Genomic DNA, 14,333 nt, shown 5'->3' with positions numbered 1-14,333 from the left:
GGGATTTCTGAGATCTGTGTGTGCCATATGTAGGCAAAATGTAGTACTTGCAAGTTCCAGTAGAAGGGAATAAACACAAATTTGCTGTTCTGCAGATAGTGTTTCTTTAATCTAATGAGACTTACATTTATGCAGCCTTATTGTTTTGGTAAGACGGTTAACCGTCCTCCCTAGGGTGCCTAATTTCTTATCATGAACTAATCAGTCCCCTGGGTATATGAAGGGATGAAACACTGCCAGGATAGAGCCTGTGACTTCCCCCAGAGGTGTGATAACCCTCCCAATTACCCCACCCTTCAGGGAGCTTGCTTACTGCTCTTTTAAAGACCTTGTGACTTCAGAAATTGTCCATGTTTGGAGATTTCAGGAAGTTTAAAGGGGTGTATTTATTGAGAATCTTTTGAACCTGTAAGCTCTCACATTTTTTATGTAAAAACTGTATTGAATATTGTTTCAATCTTGGTATGAAAATGTTTCTGTTTATGAAAGTGCCTACCTTCATAGCCCCCAAGGTATGCCAGACCCTAACAGATAAGGAAAGGGCCAGGTTCTGTGTTCAGCTGTTAGTAGATAGGGATGCCAAAATCTTCTAGCTTCAGAAACCCCACTTGAAGTTCACATGAAGAAATGAGTGAAACAAATCTGGTGGTGACTCTCTTCTTATTTTTGGTAGAATGATAGTTGCATGTTACTGTGTATGAAATTACTGGTTAGATTAAGAAAAGTTTCTTACCTTACAGTAAAAAATAATTTATTTAACTAGTGGTTTTGCTTGTATTCTCCTTTCAGTTTCCTGTTTTAACTCATTCACAAGGTATGCTTACCTGCTGTACAGGTTGAGATAGCTATTGATTGCCCGAATTCTTCTCTTCCATCTTTTTATATTGAATGGTTGAGTTGCATGAGGCATATAAAGCATTCTACAAAACCATAGTGTTTGAACTGGAAGTGAGAAACAGCTCCTGCTATTTAGCATCTGAGTTAAAATACAAGTTCTCATGTTGAGGTTTCTTTGTCTTTTGTTCTGAATGAACACAAATTTTGTATGAAATTTGGAGGATTGAATCTGTTAGTTAATAGAAATAACAGTTTGTTCCTTGAAAGAGTTGTAACATAATCAATGAATAATATCAGATTTTTTTTTCTTTTGTGGTTCTTTTAATAAACTTAAGGTTTTCTTCACTTTTGGTTGTAAAGTATATTCTACATGAACTTAGCAAGATTGATGTAAATAAAAATATTATTATAGTATGTACTGGCTTAAAACTTTAAAGCAAGGTGGTTTCACACTTAGAATGAAAAGAAGATGGCTGTGTGGGCGTGTATGTTTATATGCCCGAGAAAATGTAAATGTGGAAGCATCACTCCTCAAAAGAAGTGTGACTTCCAGTATCGTAGGTCTGATTATGATATTACAATGTTGCTTTGCTATGTGTGCATATATGAAAGTGATTAGTCAAGTTTCCACTGGCAAACTCTTGCTGTCCTCCTGCAGAAACTGGGGTGGATGCACAGGCCACTTGATCATTTTTTGTTGCCGTTATTGTTTATTTTTCTCTATTTGGAAGTACTACTTTACCCAGAATTGGCTTGAACCTAAACACAGTTCATAAGAATTTGATTCAGGCTAATGTTTTTGTTAAATATATATCAATGGAGTCAGCAGAAGGAAATTAATTTCCCTTTTCATATGTGAATTGTTTCAAGAATTGTTTGCATCATCTGTTTCATGGAAATGTGTGAGGCACTAGCAGTAGAAATGGTTTTTTGGAAGGAGAGGGTGGTTTTGGACTAGCAGCAAACGTTTTTGGCTGGAGGAATAGCAACTTGAAACTTCACTTACTGAAGAAACCTGTTCACAATTTTGTCTGTTTTTTTTTTTTTCCCCAGCGTTCCTGAAATAAACTTCCTGCAATTCTTTGCAGTGTGCAGGTGTCCAGACTCCCCTTTACTCATGGTCGCCTGTGAAACCCGTCAGGCAACTGAAGGCTGTACCTAAAATTCTGCTGGCAGTGCAGCACACTGCAGTGGCCTTGATATAGTTACGGTGGACACCTTGTGCAGCCACAGCTGTAGCATCCCCTCGTAGTCCGAACAACTGAGTATTGCGGTCCAGGAGTCTACACGTGTGGAGGACTGCCTGGAATAGAAAAAGGAAAGCTGCAGAGATTGTAAGCTGCTGCTTGATCCGTGTGGCTGTTGTGCCGAGGAACATCAAAACTTTGCTGGATGGATCCGACAGCTCGTTGCAAAGTAGAGGGTCAGTCTTGCTGGTTATTTGCAGTTATTAACCTTAGTGGATTTTAATTTTATTTTTTTTTTTTTTTTTTTTTTTTTTTTTTTTGTTTCTTTTGCTCTTATATTTTTCTCTGTATGCCTAAGAGGATTGTGGCCTTGCAACCAGAATGCTCGTGTTCAGGAAACTTAAAGCTGTTCCTACTGAAGGGCTTTGAAGATCAGCAGGCATTTCCTCCAGCGTTTACAGCATTGTTGGAGGAAACATTCCCTGCAGAAGTCTTCAGGTCTATCCGCCCGACTTTGGTCATTTCTTACCTCACCAGCACATGGATTATGCTGTTTGCAGACTGTCTAAGCTGCACGATGACCTCCATGGATTCCTCATGAGCTTTTACAAGGCCAGGCCTGTGTACTTTGTAAAATCCTTTAGAAATGCCTGCTAGGCTTTTAAAGTCCCAGAGCATAGACTATACTACAAGGAACTCTGAAGGTCAGCAGCTGGATATGGTTGTGGATGAAGAGTGATTTTTTTTTGTGTGTGTGTGTGTATGTATGCAGTTCTTGTTTTACAAATACATATTTTTTCAAGTCAGATAGAGATACATTGTTCCTGAGAAGGCTTCTTGTACTTTCTGGTAAAGCTGAGGGACTTCTGAATTCCATAAGAAATTGATGAACAAGATCCCTATGCGCTGTTGCAGTTTATGAAAATGAACAGATGCTGTTCCATTTTGTCAGTGTCATGGAAGCACCTCCCACAGGTTACTTGCACTGTGTGTACTTCAAAGTAGAAAGAAAACTCAAACTGAAGAGTACCACTGGCAAATATCTCTGCTGTTTAAAATTTTGCACGTGGCTTTCCTGTGTGGATCTCAGCTTGGAGAGGCTTGCCAGCTCTATCTATTGCTGTAATTAATTTACCTAACTAAACCCAGAAAGAGGCTTTGTATTTCAGTATTTAGAGCTCTACAAACAAGCCCAAAGGCTACTGGCCAGCTGGTCTAAGCCGGTGGTTGTGCTCACAAAACTTGTGCCACCTTGTTCATAGGTGGTGGGAGAGAGCTATTTTTCTGAATGCTGGATTTCTCCTTCACCTGGATGAAGCAATAAACCTTGGTCTGAGAGATCTTTGGTACTTTGACATCTGTGGCAAATACATGTCTAGAATAAGCACAGTAAAATACAGTTAGTTTGTACCTTTTAACTCTGGCTCACAATACCAGGAGAATGTCAGCTGATGGTTGTCTATGCTTAATATCACATGGAGATTATGGAGTTGGTTTATATCTGTTCCTAGTCCTTAGCACATTGTAGGAGTTGGTTGACTTGAAATCTGCTTGTACCTCTTGTGGGGGGGGGCAGATTTTGGCTTTGGCGTGTGGGCCTGCAGAGTCTGCTTGGTGTGGAGATACAAGCTCAGGAGTGCTACCAGTTATCTTGCTCATGAAAAGGCTGTGTAGGCCCTTGGGATAGTGCAGTTGGAGGCTGACATTACAAGTGCCTCCTAGGGTGGATGGGAGAGGGAGGGCTGTGCAGCACACTTCCGAGTCTCTTTGCTTCAGCATATCTCTCTCTCTTCTCCTCCCTGTGGTCTGTGCTTTCCCCTCTGAAAATCTCAAGCTACAACTCCCTAATTTAAAAATCTGTTTCAGGTAGAAGGCATAGGGATATGATTTGTGTTTCTGAACTTTTTTAATTGTCTTGGTTATAGATTGTTGTTGTTGTTGTTTGGGAGGATGTGACAGGGGGAATAATTTCTGTGCTGACCAGAAACAGAATACAGGAAGATATGATGTTAACAAGGTGGGGGAGAAAAGGAGGTGTTTGTTTAGAAAAAGCCTAGTCACTAAAGCCTGTGGGGCAGAGGAACCCTGCTGATAACACAGATGAAACAGTCTGCCTCTTTCCTAACTTTAGAGGAGTGGAGCTTTGTAATAAATGGCTGCTATGTGGCAGCTGTCTCCCAGCTTCGTGAGCCTGGCAGTAGTTAATCCTGTCAGCAAGTCATGCTCCCTGGAAAAGAGCAGTGAGAGGAGCTTCAAACTCTTGAATCATTCTATTTGCAAAATATTTGCATGTTGAATGTCTTTCTGCTTAAAACAAGTTTGGTAATTCGATGTAGGTTTCCATCTTTAAGTAACATTAAAGTGCAGCTGTGTTGGCTTTTAAATAAAATGTTAGAAACGTGCTGAGATACTACAATTCTTTTCTCTCTTTAAAAAAGTCATTTTAGTTTTGGAAGGTATATGTTCCAGAGTACAAAATGTACTGTGTAGAGAAGGGACACTGTGTTGCTATCCCTGTATCTTAAAAAATTACAGGTTGAACATTTGAGATCATGGTTACCCTTAAAAGCTTGAGGCTTTAAAATTAATCTGTTCACTTCAGTTTGCTTTTTGTATTTTGCTAAGCATGCAATGTGTCTGTTCTTCTTCCAAAAGTCAAAAAACTATAATTTTGACTTAAAAAATTGAGATTTTGTTCATTAATGTAGCACCATCAGATTTTACAGGCTCATGATAAAATCTTGATGGTTGACAACACTACCACTAGGAAATGGGTTAAAATCCCTGTAATTTCTGCTTTTCTTATTTTGCTGTGTTATCTTGTGAAGCATAAAATGTTTTGGCAAACTACCTGGTACAGTGCTCTAAGCAGAGAGTGTGTTGGCATCTCCTGCAAAGCCAGTGTGGTTGGGCTGCAAAGGATGAGTTGGGAGCTCTGCAATAAGCAAACTGATGCTCTCCCCCTTGGGCTTGCCTGTGTTTGCTAGCATATGGATGCAGTTAGAGTGGTGAAACACCATGTGGAACATAGCTACTCCAAGAGGAGGTTTTTCATGGTCTAGCTTATCCTATTTTCAGAATGATTTTTGTAAAATTGCCTGTGCATTTAGTTCCTCTGTGAAACTCTTCAAATACTCATCTTGGAAGAAGAGAATTGCAACCAGAGCACCGCACAAGAAGCAGGGCACTAGCACAGGAGATTTTCTGTATCTTCCTCAGTGTGATTCATCCTGCCTCTGTAATCCCTGCTGAACCCGTTGTGCACACACACACACAGCTCTGACTACATGTGAAGAGCAAGTGTGAGGGGATGAAATGTTTTCTTGTTTCTCCCTCCAGAGATTTGCTTTAAACCTTCACCTTGAGTGGTGGCTCCAAAGCTGCCCTTGGCTGAGCTGCTGGCCATCAGGGTGAGGGACAGAGATGGGGACAGGGACAGGCCCTCCTTCCCTCCCTCCCTCCTCGCCTCCCTCCTCGCCTCCCTCCCCAACAGCTGCAGGCACCAATTGCCAGGGAGCAGCCCGGCCACATGGTTTCATGGCTTTCTTCCTCTTGTTACTAATGTGCCTCCTTGTTTCCGTGATGCTCTGAAGAGGAACAACCAGACGGATTGTCTCCTCTCGGGGTGGGTGCCCAGGCATCTGCACAGCCAGTTGGTATGGCACAGGAGCCCCTGCTTTTTCAGTGACACCAGGGGCTATTGATGGCAGGCTGGGGCTGTGCTGCTGCTGCTGCTGCACAGATGCTTGCTCTTGGCCCACCTTAAAAGGACAAGATATCCCGTGGTTTAGACTGGCCATATATTGTCGGGGATGTCAGCATCTCCGTCACAGCTACCCAGCTGAGCCCGGCATGCCCCCTCCACCCTGCGTGCCTGCAGCGTCTCCTCAGTCAGAGCTGAGGGGTGCTGTAACTCAGAGCATTTGAAGGGGAGGTCTCTTTTCTTCTCTGTTACTCAGAAATGTTTTCCATCTGGCTCTCCCTACTGCGATGCATCTAGCTCACTCATTGGGCTCTCGGACAAGTATCTTAATTCCCTTAGCACAGTACTTGTTTAGGCACACAGGCGATGGGACCTTAACCTATAGCTCTTCCCACATTCCCCCCAGGGTTTTAAGTCAAGTGGGTTTGTCAGGGCAGTGTGAAAATGAAAAAAAAAACCCAAGCAACAAAAACACAAAGCTACGTTTTGATTGTTTCCTCATTTTGCAATCCTTCATCTCCTCTTGCTTGTCTGAGATGGCAGCAGCAGCAGGATATGAGGTTTTGACCCCAGGGTTGTGCTTCCCCAGGATTGCTGGGGCTCCCCTCAGACAGATGCATCTCCCTTTCTTCAGCCTGTTGAACTTGGAGACAAGCCACAGTGGGGTTGCCCACTGGTCCTTATGGCAGCTTCCCCCTGCTCTCTTGCCTCTTCCTGGGCTCCTTAGGGGCATGTGGGCAGTGGTTTTTGCAGGCGGTATGGTGCCACTTGCCTGACCTGTCCTGTCTTTGCAAGATACTTCCACCCCTCCTTCAGGGCCCACTCCCTTCAGTCTCTGGCTCTGCTCTGGACTCCCACCCTCTCCCACAGCATGTTCCAGGGCTGTCCCCTTGCCCTCTGGGATGTAAGCCAGCCCTGGCCCGAGTGAGAGATGCAGCAACTGGACTAGGGAAGACTGATAGTGTGGGGAGAGACCCTGCGCCATGTCCCAAGGAGTGCTGCCCCACTGCAGCCAGTGCCAGCCCAGAGGAGACATGAAGGGACTTTGTCAGGTTGCCACTTCATCTAAGGCAAATAAACTGGAGTTAAAGCCAAGAAACACATCGACTTCCTGGAACTCTGTGAGCCATCCGCACAGCTGTCCCCACTCCCTGAACACATGCAAAGCAGAGCTTATAAGGACAGACAGTATTGCTTTTGTGTCCTTCCTCAGCCAGTGGGGAGGGCGCAGGGGAGGGGATGTGCTGGGTAAAGCCCAAGGCCTGTCTTGTTCCGTGTTCCCCCTGTGTTGCCGTGATTCCCAGTGACTGGGGGAAGCCAGATTCCCTTCCCACTGGCCTCCTCACAGCTGTGCAGGCAGGCAAGGATGAGGATGGAGGGGTGTTTGCAGTTGTCAACATGGGAAGGAATGAACGGATGTCTGCTTTGAGCCACTTGTTTTACTTAGCTATTGCCATGATTTTATTTTGTTGCCTAAATGTGGTGTTCATGGTCCCAAGTTTGTTAAGCTGTCTTCAAATCTCAAATTCCTTTTTGCTTGAGCAAGCTCTTGAAGATAACTGCAGTTTTGAGACAAAGGTTTCCTGGAGGGCCAGATACTCGCCAACAAGCTGATAGAAACAGGAGAGATGAGGAGCAGCTCACAGATACATCTTTGGTCAGGGAAAAGAGTGCTAAGGCATTAGAAGTCTCAAAATTCATCATCAGCTGCTGATCTTAAAGGCAGCCATAGGTTATTTCAATTCTTGCAGTGCTGTGTGTTCTGTGTGGTACTGCTGTCCCCAAAAAGGGTACTGTTGGTCAGAACTCAGTTCAGGCTCAAATCAAACTCTAAGAGGTGATTACCAAGTGTCCTGGGCTTTCCTGTTGAGAGTCAGGGGGCCGTCAGGTTTCACTTTTGCTCTTGGTGCCAGAGCGGCTTTTGTCTGAGTTTTAGCCTAGCACCACCACAGGCTCCTGCATGAGGGCTGTTCCCACAGCACACAGCTCTTGGGAAAGGTGCAAACATGGCTTCCCTCTTCAAGTTAGCAAATGGAGCACAGATCCAAGAGGATGGGCATGAATTCATTTTGTATTAAGGTTGCCCAGTAGCTATGTGCATTGCATAAAGGTGAATTTCATCCAGGAAACCCCTGCTTTGCCCATGTGGTGTCTCATTGTTATATTAGTACAACTTCCATGTTTTAAGTGTATTGCACCAATGTAATGCCAGAGTATCACGGTAATTCAGAGTTGTTCACTAAAGGCATTAGCTAAATTCAAATTCTGATATGCTTTATGAAGAGAAGCTTCTGGTCATCTGAGCCAAAGTCCTAAGGAGCATTACTAGTCCATAAGTCACTAAAAAGGGATTTTCCAAAGCTACATAAAAACTAAATGTGCACATGTATCCCATCATGCTTGCAAGGAAATAAAACAGGAGGAGCAAATATGTTTGAATATTTAAAATTTAGCCTGTTAGGTGTTATAGCAACAGCATGCAAAATAGTCTGGAAATACAGGGATCATCTTGTTCTTGTTTAGTGCTTCTTCCCCTCCCACCAGAGGATTGTCCATAACTCAGTTTTAAGGCATGTCCATGAGCATATGGTTCACTTGTTCATTCCATCTCTGAGTATATCTGTGTATATACAAGTTAGACATATGGATGTTGTAGACTCACAGGGTTATTTCAAGAGGCAAAGTATTATACCTGCACTAAAACAGGTAAAATGATTGTTTCACTAATAGCTCAGAGAATTTATAGAAAGAGTCTGTCTTCTTCGGTGCTCAGAGAGTACCCTTCAGTAGATTTTACTCCCTTTGGTTGTTGTTTTTGTGTTTGGTTTTGTTTTTTTTTGTAGAGGAAAATGTTACTTACAGGTGCAAGTTCCAAAGCTTTGGGGTAGCATTCTGTTACGTGAAAGAGCAGCCACCAGCTACTCCCATGCCACTCTCTTTCTTTGCATGTCTTCCTTTCCCCATGGGCTGCTCTGCTCTGTACTGGTGCTCCAGCAGTGGTGACAATGAGGTGACACTCCCAGTGTAATTTTCTGCTGCTGGGGTGCAGAGTCAGCACCAGTACTTCAGTAGCAAGGGCAGAGTTGGTATTAAAAAAGGTCAGTTGGGAAAACTTTGTTCATTTGGTTTTCCTTTGCCTTGAGGCAGTGCTTTGAATAGTGTTAACCCTTTTTTCTTCCCACACGATGCTTTTTCACCCTTTTTCCTTCCTGCCAGCTTTGATGGAAAGTTATGTTCAAAAGGTAGTGCGCGGGTGATAGCATGCATCTCTTTTGGGGTGGGAGTGACCATTTGTGCTTGGGAGCATTGCCTCGTGCTCTGGGAGTGAAATCCACTCCTCTGTGTAGAAGCTTAGTAGGAGACCAGTGCATCAGAAGCAGTTTGGAGTGCAGTGTAGCGATTCTTAGGTATTAAAATCTCAAGGGTAAACAGTAAACTTTGGTTATTCAAATGCGATATCTCTCTTTGAAGTTCTGTTCTTGTCTAAATTTGTATACTAGCAGGTCTGGCCTTCATTTAAATGATCCTTGGGGTTTTTTCATGCCACTTAGAAAAAAAAAAAACAGTGGGAAAGCCTTGACTAAGCTAATAGTGTTGCTAAGATGGAAATGATGAAGAAAGCTCAGGATTCCTGTTTGGACCTTATGGGAAAAAGTGGTTTGAAATGCGTGGTGGGTGGGGGTGCACATTCCTAAACCTGTCCTTTCTTTTCCCTGTTTCTTCTCCCCCACTGTGTTCTATACAAAATACTACAGTATGTTTAATGAAACCAATAAAACTATTTGGCCAAGAGTGTTAATCTTTCTGTGGCCCAATTAGTGCATGGTTTCTACTTTTAACATTAATGTGGGTATTTTTCGGAAGGCAGAACAATAGGCAGCTTTGTGCTGTGTGCACCAGGTTTTCCCCCTTCTTGCCTGTATTGTGCATTTCTTCCTATCTATTCCAAAGGGAGAGCTCATGTGCAAAGACAGTGGAGCAATCTGGAACAGAGACTTGTACCAGCTCCCAGGGGCCAGGACGTGCTGCTCTGTGCTTTTGTAGCTGCCTCTCAGTTGCAAGTCAAGTGACTGTGACTGTGAAGACTCATCATTTTTTCTTCTTTCTTCTTCCTTCTGCTGTGGCCTGTGTTCTCCTTTTTGCTTCATCCGTGATGCTCTTCACCAGAAGGAGAAACAGCTGTAGCTGTTTAGAGTGGTCTTAAAACAAACAAACAAAAAACTCCAAATAAATACACATAAGCAAAGTGGGGGGAGTAACTGTTGATGGGCTCAGCTTTAACATACAGTGGAGTCACACTTTATCCCAAAGGAGGAAATAGGTCTAGCAAGTGTCTTCCTGTACAGACTGAATGGGAAGGAACAAGGTTTTTTGGTTTGTTTTTTTTTTTGTTGTTGTTTGTTTGTTTGTTTGTGTTTGATTTTTTGTTGTTTTTTTTTTTTCTGTAAGCTTTGGTTTTGCAGTGTCTCTCCCATTACCTGGTCATGTGGGGCATCGGGGTGGACCTCTGTCAGAAGCAGGAGCTATAGGCCCCTCAGGGCTCTCTGTGGGATGGAAGTTGCCTGAGTTTCATGTTGCCAGTAACCTCATCAAGTGGAAGGAACATGTTCCTGCAGAAAAGACAGGTCTCTTGGTGTGGCCATGCAGAGAGGGCTGCACTGTCTCGTTTGGTCCTGTCCCCCTACCATTTGTCAGTGCTCTTGTTTAGTCACTTGCTTTCTGCTTTTCCTCCTTTTCACACAGGATGAATGTGACACTGGGGGGTTTCTTCAAAGTAGAAGATGACTTGAATGCTTGTGACCACTTCCCTGTTTCCTAGAGGCTTTGGTCCGATGTTAAATGCAACCTGAGGCTGCACTGTTTCTCAGCTTATTTCCTGTTTATCCTTTTTCCTGGAGGTCTTTGTTTTCTTTTGGGGAGAGGGAGGAAGGAGGCTCTATCAGCACAACCTTCAGGCCAGGGCATTTGGTGTGAGCTGGGTGGGTTTACAGTCTTGAAGGCAGTATGACATCTGTGCTGGTTGCTGCCTGTCTGAATCCCTGAGTTTCATAGGTGCTGTGGAAGAAAATCCCAACACTTTCCCACTCTCAGTGATGCATTTTTTTTAAAGAGGAAAAAAAAAACCAAAAACAACAGCCCAAAGGAAAAAAAAAAAAAAAAAAAAAAAAAAAAAACAACTGCAAGAGAAATCTCTCAGTATGTTCCTGCCTAAAGGCGCTCTGCCATGGGTTTTCCCACAGGAAGGAGTGATTTGGCCCAGCATTCTTATTGTTCCTATATCCTATTGCAAATAGAAAGTTATGCTTCTGAAATTGGTGTGTGCTGCTCATGCAGTTGTCTTTGTTTCAGTGGTGCATTTTTGTTTCATGCAAGAGAGTGGAAAATACACAGGTAAATAAAAGCATGCAGCAGCAGTTTAGTTATGATCTCTAAACTGCTTTCAAAACTGGAAATTTTTAATGTGCAGAAAATGGTTTTAAGGACAAGATCTCTGACTACATATATTTGCTTGCTTTTGGAGGAAGATATTTGGATTCAGAAAAGAAAAACCATTGGCTCATAGAAACTATGAAAAGATGTAACAGTATAATATGTAGTTTTCCTCCTGAAGAAAACCAAAACAACAAAACAGGGAGCAAGTTGACAGGTTTTTCTGAAACAGTAGAGTTTTTTAATATATATGCCTGGATATATGCCTGACTGTTCTGCAAACTCTCTGTGCATTTCCCATTTTCAGTGTTGCTAAAAGCAACACTAGGAATTCTGACTTTAGTTCTCTGGGAAGCTTCTAAGGTGTCTTAAAGTTACCCTCCCAAACACGGGAGTCTTCACAATTACATAATAGATTTTCTTCCAGGATGTATAAGTGGTGACATTAATGTGCTGGGTATCGACTGAAAGAGGAATGAATATGTGTATTTTGGAAGGAATTGTGTATTTTGTTTGTTTAGAGGTTTTTTTGAGGGACTAAAGCACTTACTTTTTTTAACAGAAATACCTTAAAATAGTTTAAACTGGTCCTTATTTTTGATACTGCTAAGCAGATAGAGCAAGCAGTTTTAGATTTTGGCCGGTCTTGAAAATAATTATGTTGCTTATTTTATTCAAAAGTAAGTCAACTACCAACTAAATGATTAAAATAAGAAGGGGCAGGGGGGAAAGAAATAATTAAGTTGTTCTTGAATGAGATGGACCATTTTTAAAAACAAACAAAATAATAAACAAAAACAAACACAAATAACAGTAAAGTTACAGCAGTTACAACAGTTTAGACAAAATAAAGCCAAATAAATAACTGGCTCCCATAATTACTGGAGAAAACATGGAAGGATGGGTGCTTGGCCTCACCTTGGAGCAAGAAGTCCCTGTGTCTTAGGGATCACTAGTATTTTCTTAACAGAAAAAACCAAAAATAATTAGAGAAAAGTTATTCTGAGTTGTTCAGGTTAGTATGTTTTTCTTGTTTTGAAGGTGCAGATGGAAAGCAGTGTTTGTTAAGAGGTTGGTTGATGTCTTCCTCAGCCCTACACTACCTGGGCTTAGTCAGGTCCCAGTTTTTGTCTCTAGACTGCAGTGGCTTGCTGTGCCAGATCATCTGTGTGCTGTTCCTTAGAAGGTTGCCAGCTAAATGTAGGAAGGTTGAATCTTCTGCTTTGTCTGGCATGGTGTGAAATGAGGAACCACTTGATGCTAGGTGGGCCCTTTCTTTTTGCCTGCCTATTCTTGGGTGCTCCAAATTGTTGGCAGTTGGGATAACATAGTCGTTTATTGTTTTCAAATGCTATTCAAACAGTGTTTGAAGGTGTGTTGTGATGACTGATTTGCATGTTATTGAGATGTAATTTATTTTAAAAGGAAAAATTCCTGTTAACTGTGGTTTGAAGGCAATTGTCTGTTCTCTTGATAAAAGGATAACCTATATTGCGCTTACTGATTTGTAAATCTGAGATGACGAAATATCCACAGTGTTTGTTTTCATAATGAAATAAACATTTTGCCTGTAAGGTTATAAAGGTGTATTTCTCCGTTAAAAACATATCAGTAGTTTTCCATATTACAAATAACCTTTTCCAGAGGCTATAGCCATGAGTGCTGTGGGCAGAGAACTCCTTTTTCTCATGTGTTGATTGTTCCACATCACTTCTAAAAATGATGTTTAAGTGCCCTGTCATTCTCCAGAGAGAACAGGCACCCTTCCTTAAACCCCAATGATAGCATGATAAGTTTGTGGTTGCAGAAAGGGGTGTGGAGGAATTCTGTTGGAACATACAATGGTTACTTACGTCTTCAACTCATGTGGGAACCTTGGGCAGTGGATGTGAGGAATGTGCCAGATGGTCCCAGAAACCTCTGTAGTAATTTCACCACTGCTAGAAGGAGGAAGGTGGCCACCACAAATTCATGTATTGGAATAAATGTCAATCTTCCAAGAAGAGAAGAGGGGAGCAGTGCATGTATGAAATTGAATCTAAATTGAAACCTAAATTCTCTAGGTTCAGAATATTCTTCCAACTTCTTAATCAAAAGTCACTACTGTCAGTGATAGGCTAGTTTGCTCTCTCTTCCTCCAGTTTTTTGCTGGCTTAGTACTGCAGACCAAGCTGGTAGGGGTTTCTTTATTTGCCCAGTTTTGCCAGCGGCAGAAGCAGCAGCATCTCCCAGCCCAGTGCCTGGGCACTCATGAGAGTGGGCACTTGGCTGCACTGGCACTGCTGATGTGCTTCTGTCATCAGACCTATCTGTTAGTCAGGGGAGCCCTCAAAATAAAGGGCTGTAGTCTTACTTTCCTAAAACGGCTTCCAGAAAAGCTTACTCCCTTTCTCTTTTTTCCTTCTTTCTCAATGTAGTGCTAGAGGGTGCTGCTGAAGAAGAGGCTGAAGAGCCGGACGCAACTGTACATACTACACTAAGTGAGGAGACCAGCAACCCAGAAGAGAGCCACAGTCAATCAGGGGAGAAAGATGAAGGTAATTGGTTCAGCTAGCTCTGTGATTCTATAAATTAAGGCATTCATTTAAGAATCTAGAAGCATTTCTCACCCATCCATACACCTTATTGTGTGAAGATTATAAGACACATTGAGCCAAAGCACTGGTGCATACATTTTTTTTTCCCATCCCTAACTTTTATCTATCTGAAAAGTATAAAACAGGTTGAACAGAAGCATGGGCATATAAATTCTCAACTACCACTGCAGGCTTCCAAACGAAGATGTTCTTGGCTCGCAGTAACTTGGCACCACATAACTTAGCCTCAAAAAACCACCTGTTTATAATCCTCAAACTTATGTTCCAAAGACAGTATTATGGAGAGATCAAATGCTCACAGATAAACGTGTTCCTCCTTGTTCACCCTCACATACTCCTCTGTTGCAGTGACAACTCACAACACACATTAAGATTCTGTGCTTTCCACCAGAGATGACAGAGCAGTAGTCTTGCAGGGTTTTCCTGTTTGTTAGGAAAACTTACTGAGAGGGGAAAGGAGTGTTTAATTTGAAAGTATCTTCCTTTTCAAACTTGTAAAGAGGAAAATAGAAGGCCTTTCCTGTGTGTTGACATGTCCATATGTTAAGAAACCAAAGATGAGATTTTAGGTGTATTTTA

General features: G+C 42.4%; 1 protein-coding gene across 9 annotated transcripts in view; it reads left to right on the top strand.

The window, feature by feature from the left end:
- Positions 1–14,333, top strand: part of RREB1 (ras responsive element binding protein 1) — a 122,470-nt gene that overhangs the window by 43,273 nt on the left and 64,864 nt on the right. For 3 of the 9 annotated variants that reach the window (XM_015617440.3, XM_015617441.3, XM_033512084.1), the window contains 2 exons: positions 1,891–2,260; positions 13,575–13,694. In XM_015617440.3, coding sequence (XP_015472926.1) covers positions 2,230–2,260; positions 13,575–13,694 — 151 coding nt within the window. In that variant the 5' untranslated portion in view covers positions 1,891–2,229. Of the gene's footprint in view, positions 1–796; positions 815–1,890; positions 2,261–9,283; positions 11,119–13,574; positions 13,695–14,333 lie in introns of those variants that run through there. The other 6 variants (XM_015617439.3, XM_015617444.3, XM_033512085.1 and 3 more) reach the window with 5 other exon arrangements.

The sequence above is a fragment of the Parus major genome, chromosome 2 (genome assembly GCF_001522545.3).
Source record: "Parus major isolate Abel chromosome 2, Parus_major1.1, whole genome shotgun sequence".
Taxonomy (NCBI): Eukaryota; Metazoa; Chordata; class Aves; order Passeriformes; family Paridae; genus Parus; species Parus major.
The sequence above is the reverse complement of the archived record's forward strand: the minus strand, read 5'-3'. Positions and strand labels throughout refer to the sequence as shown.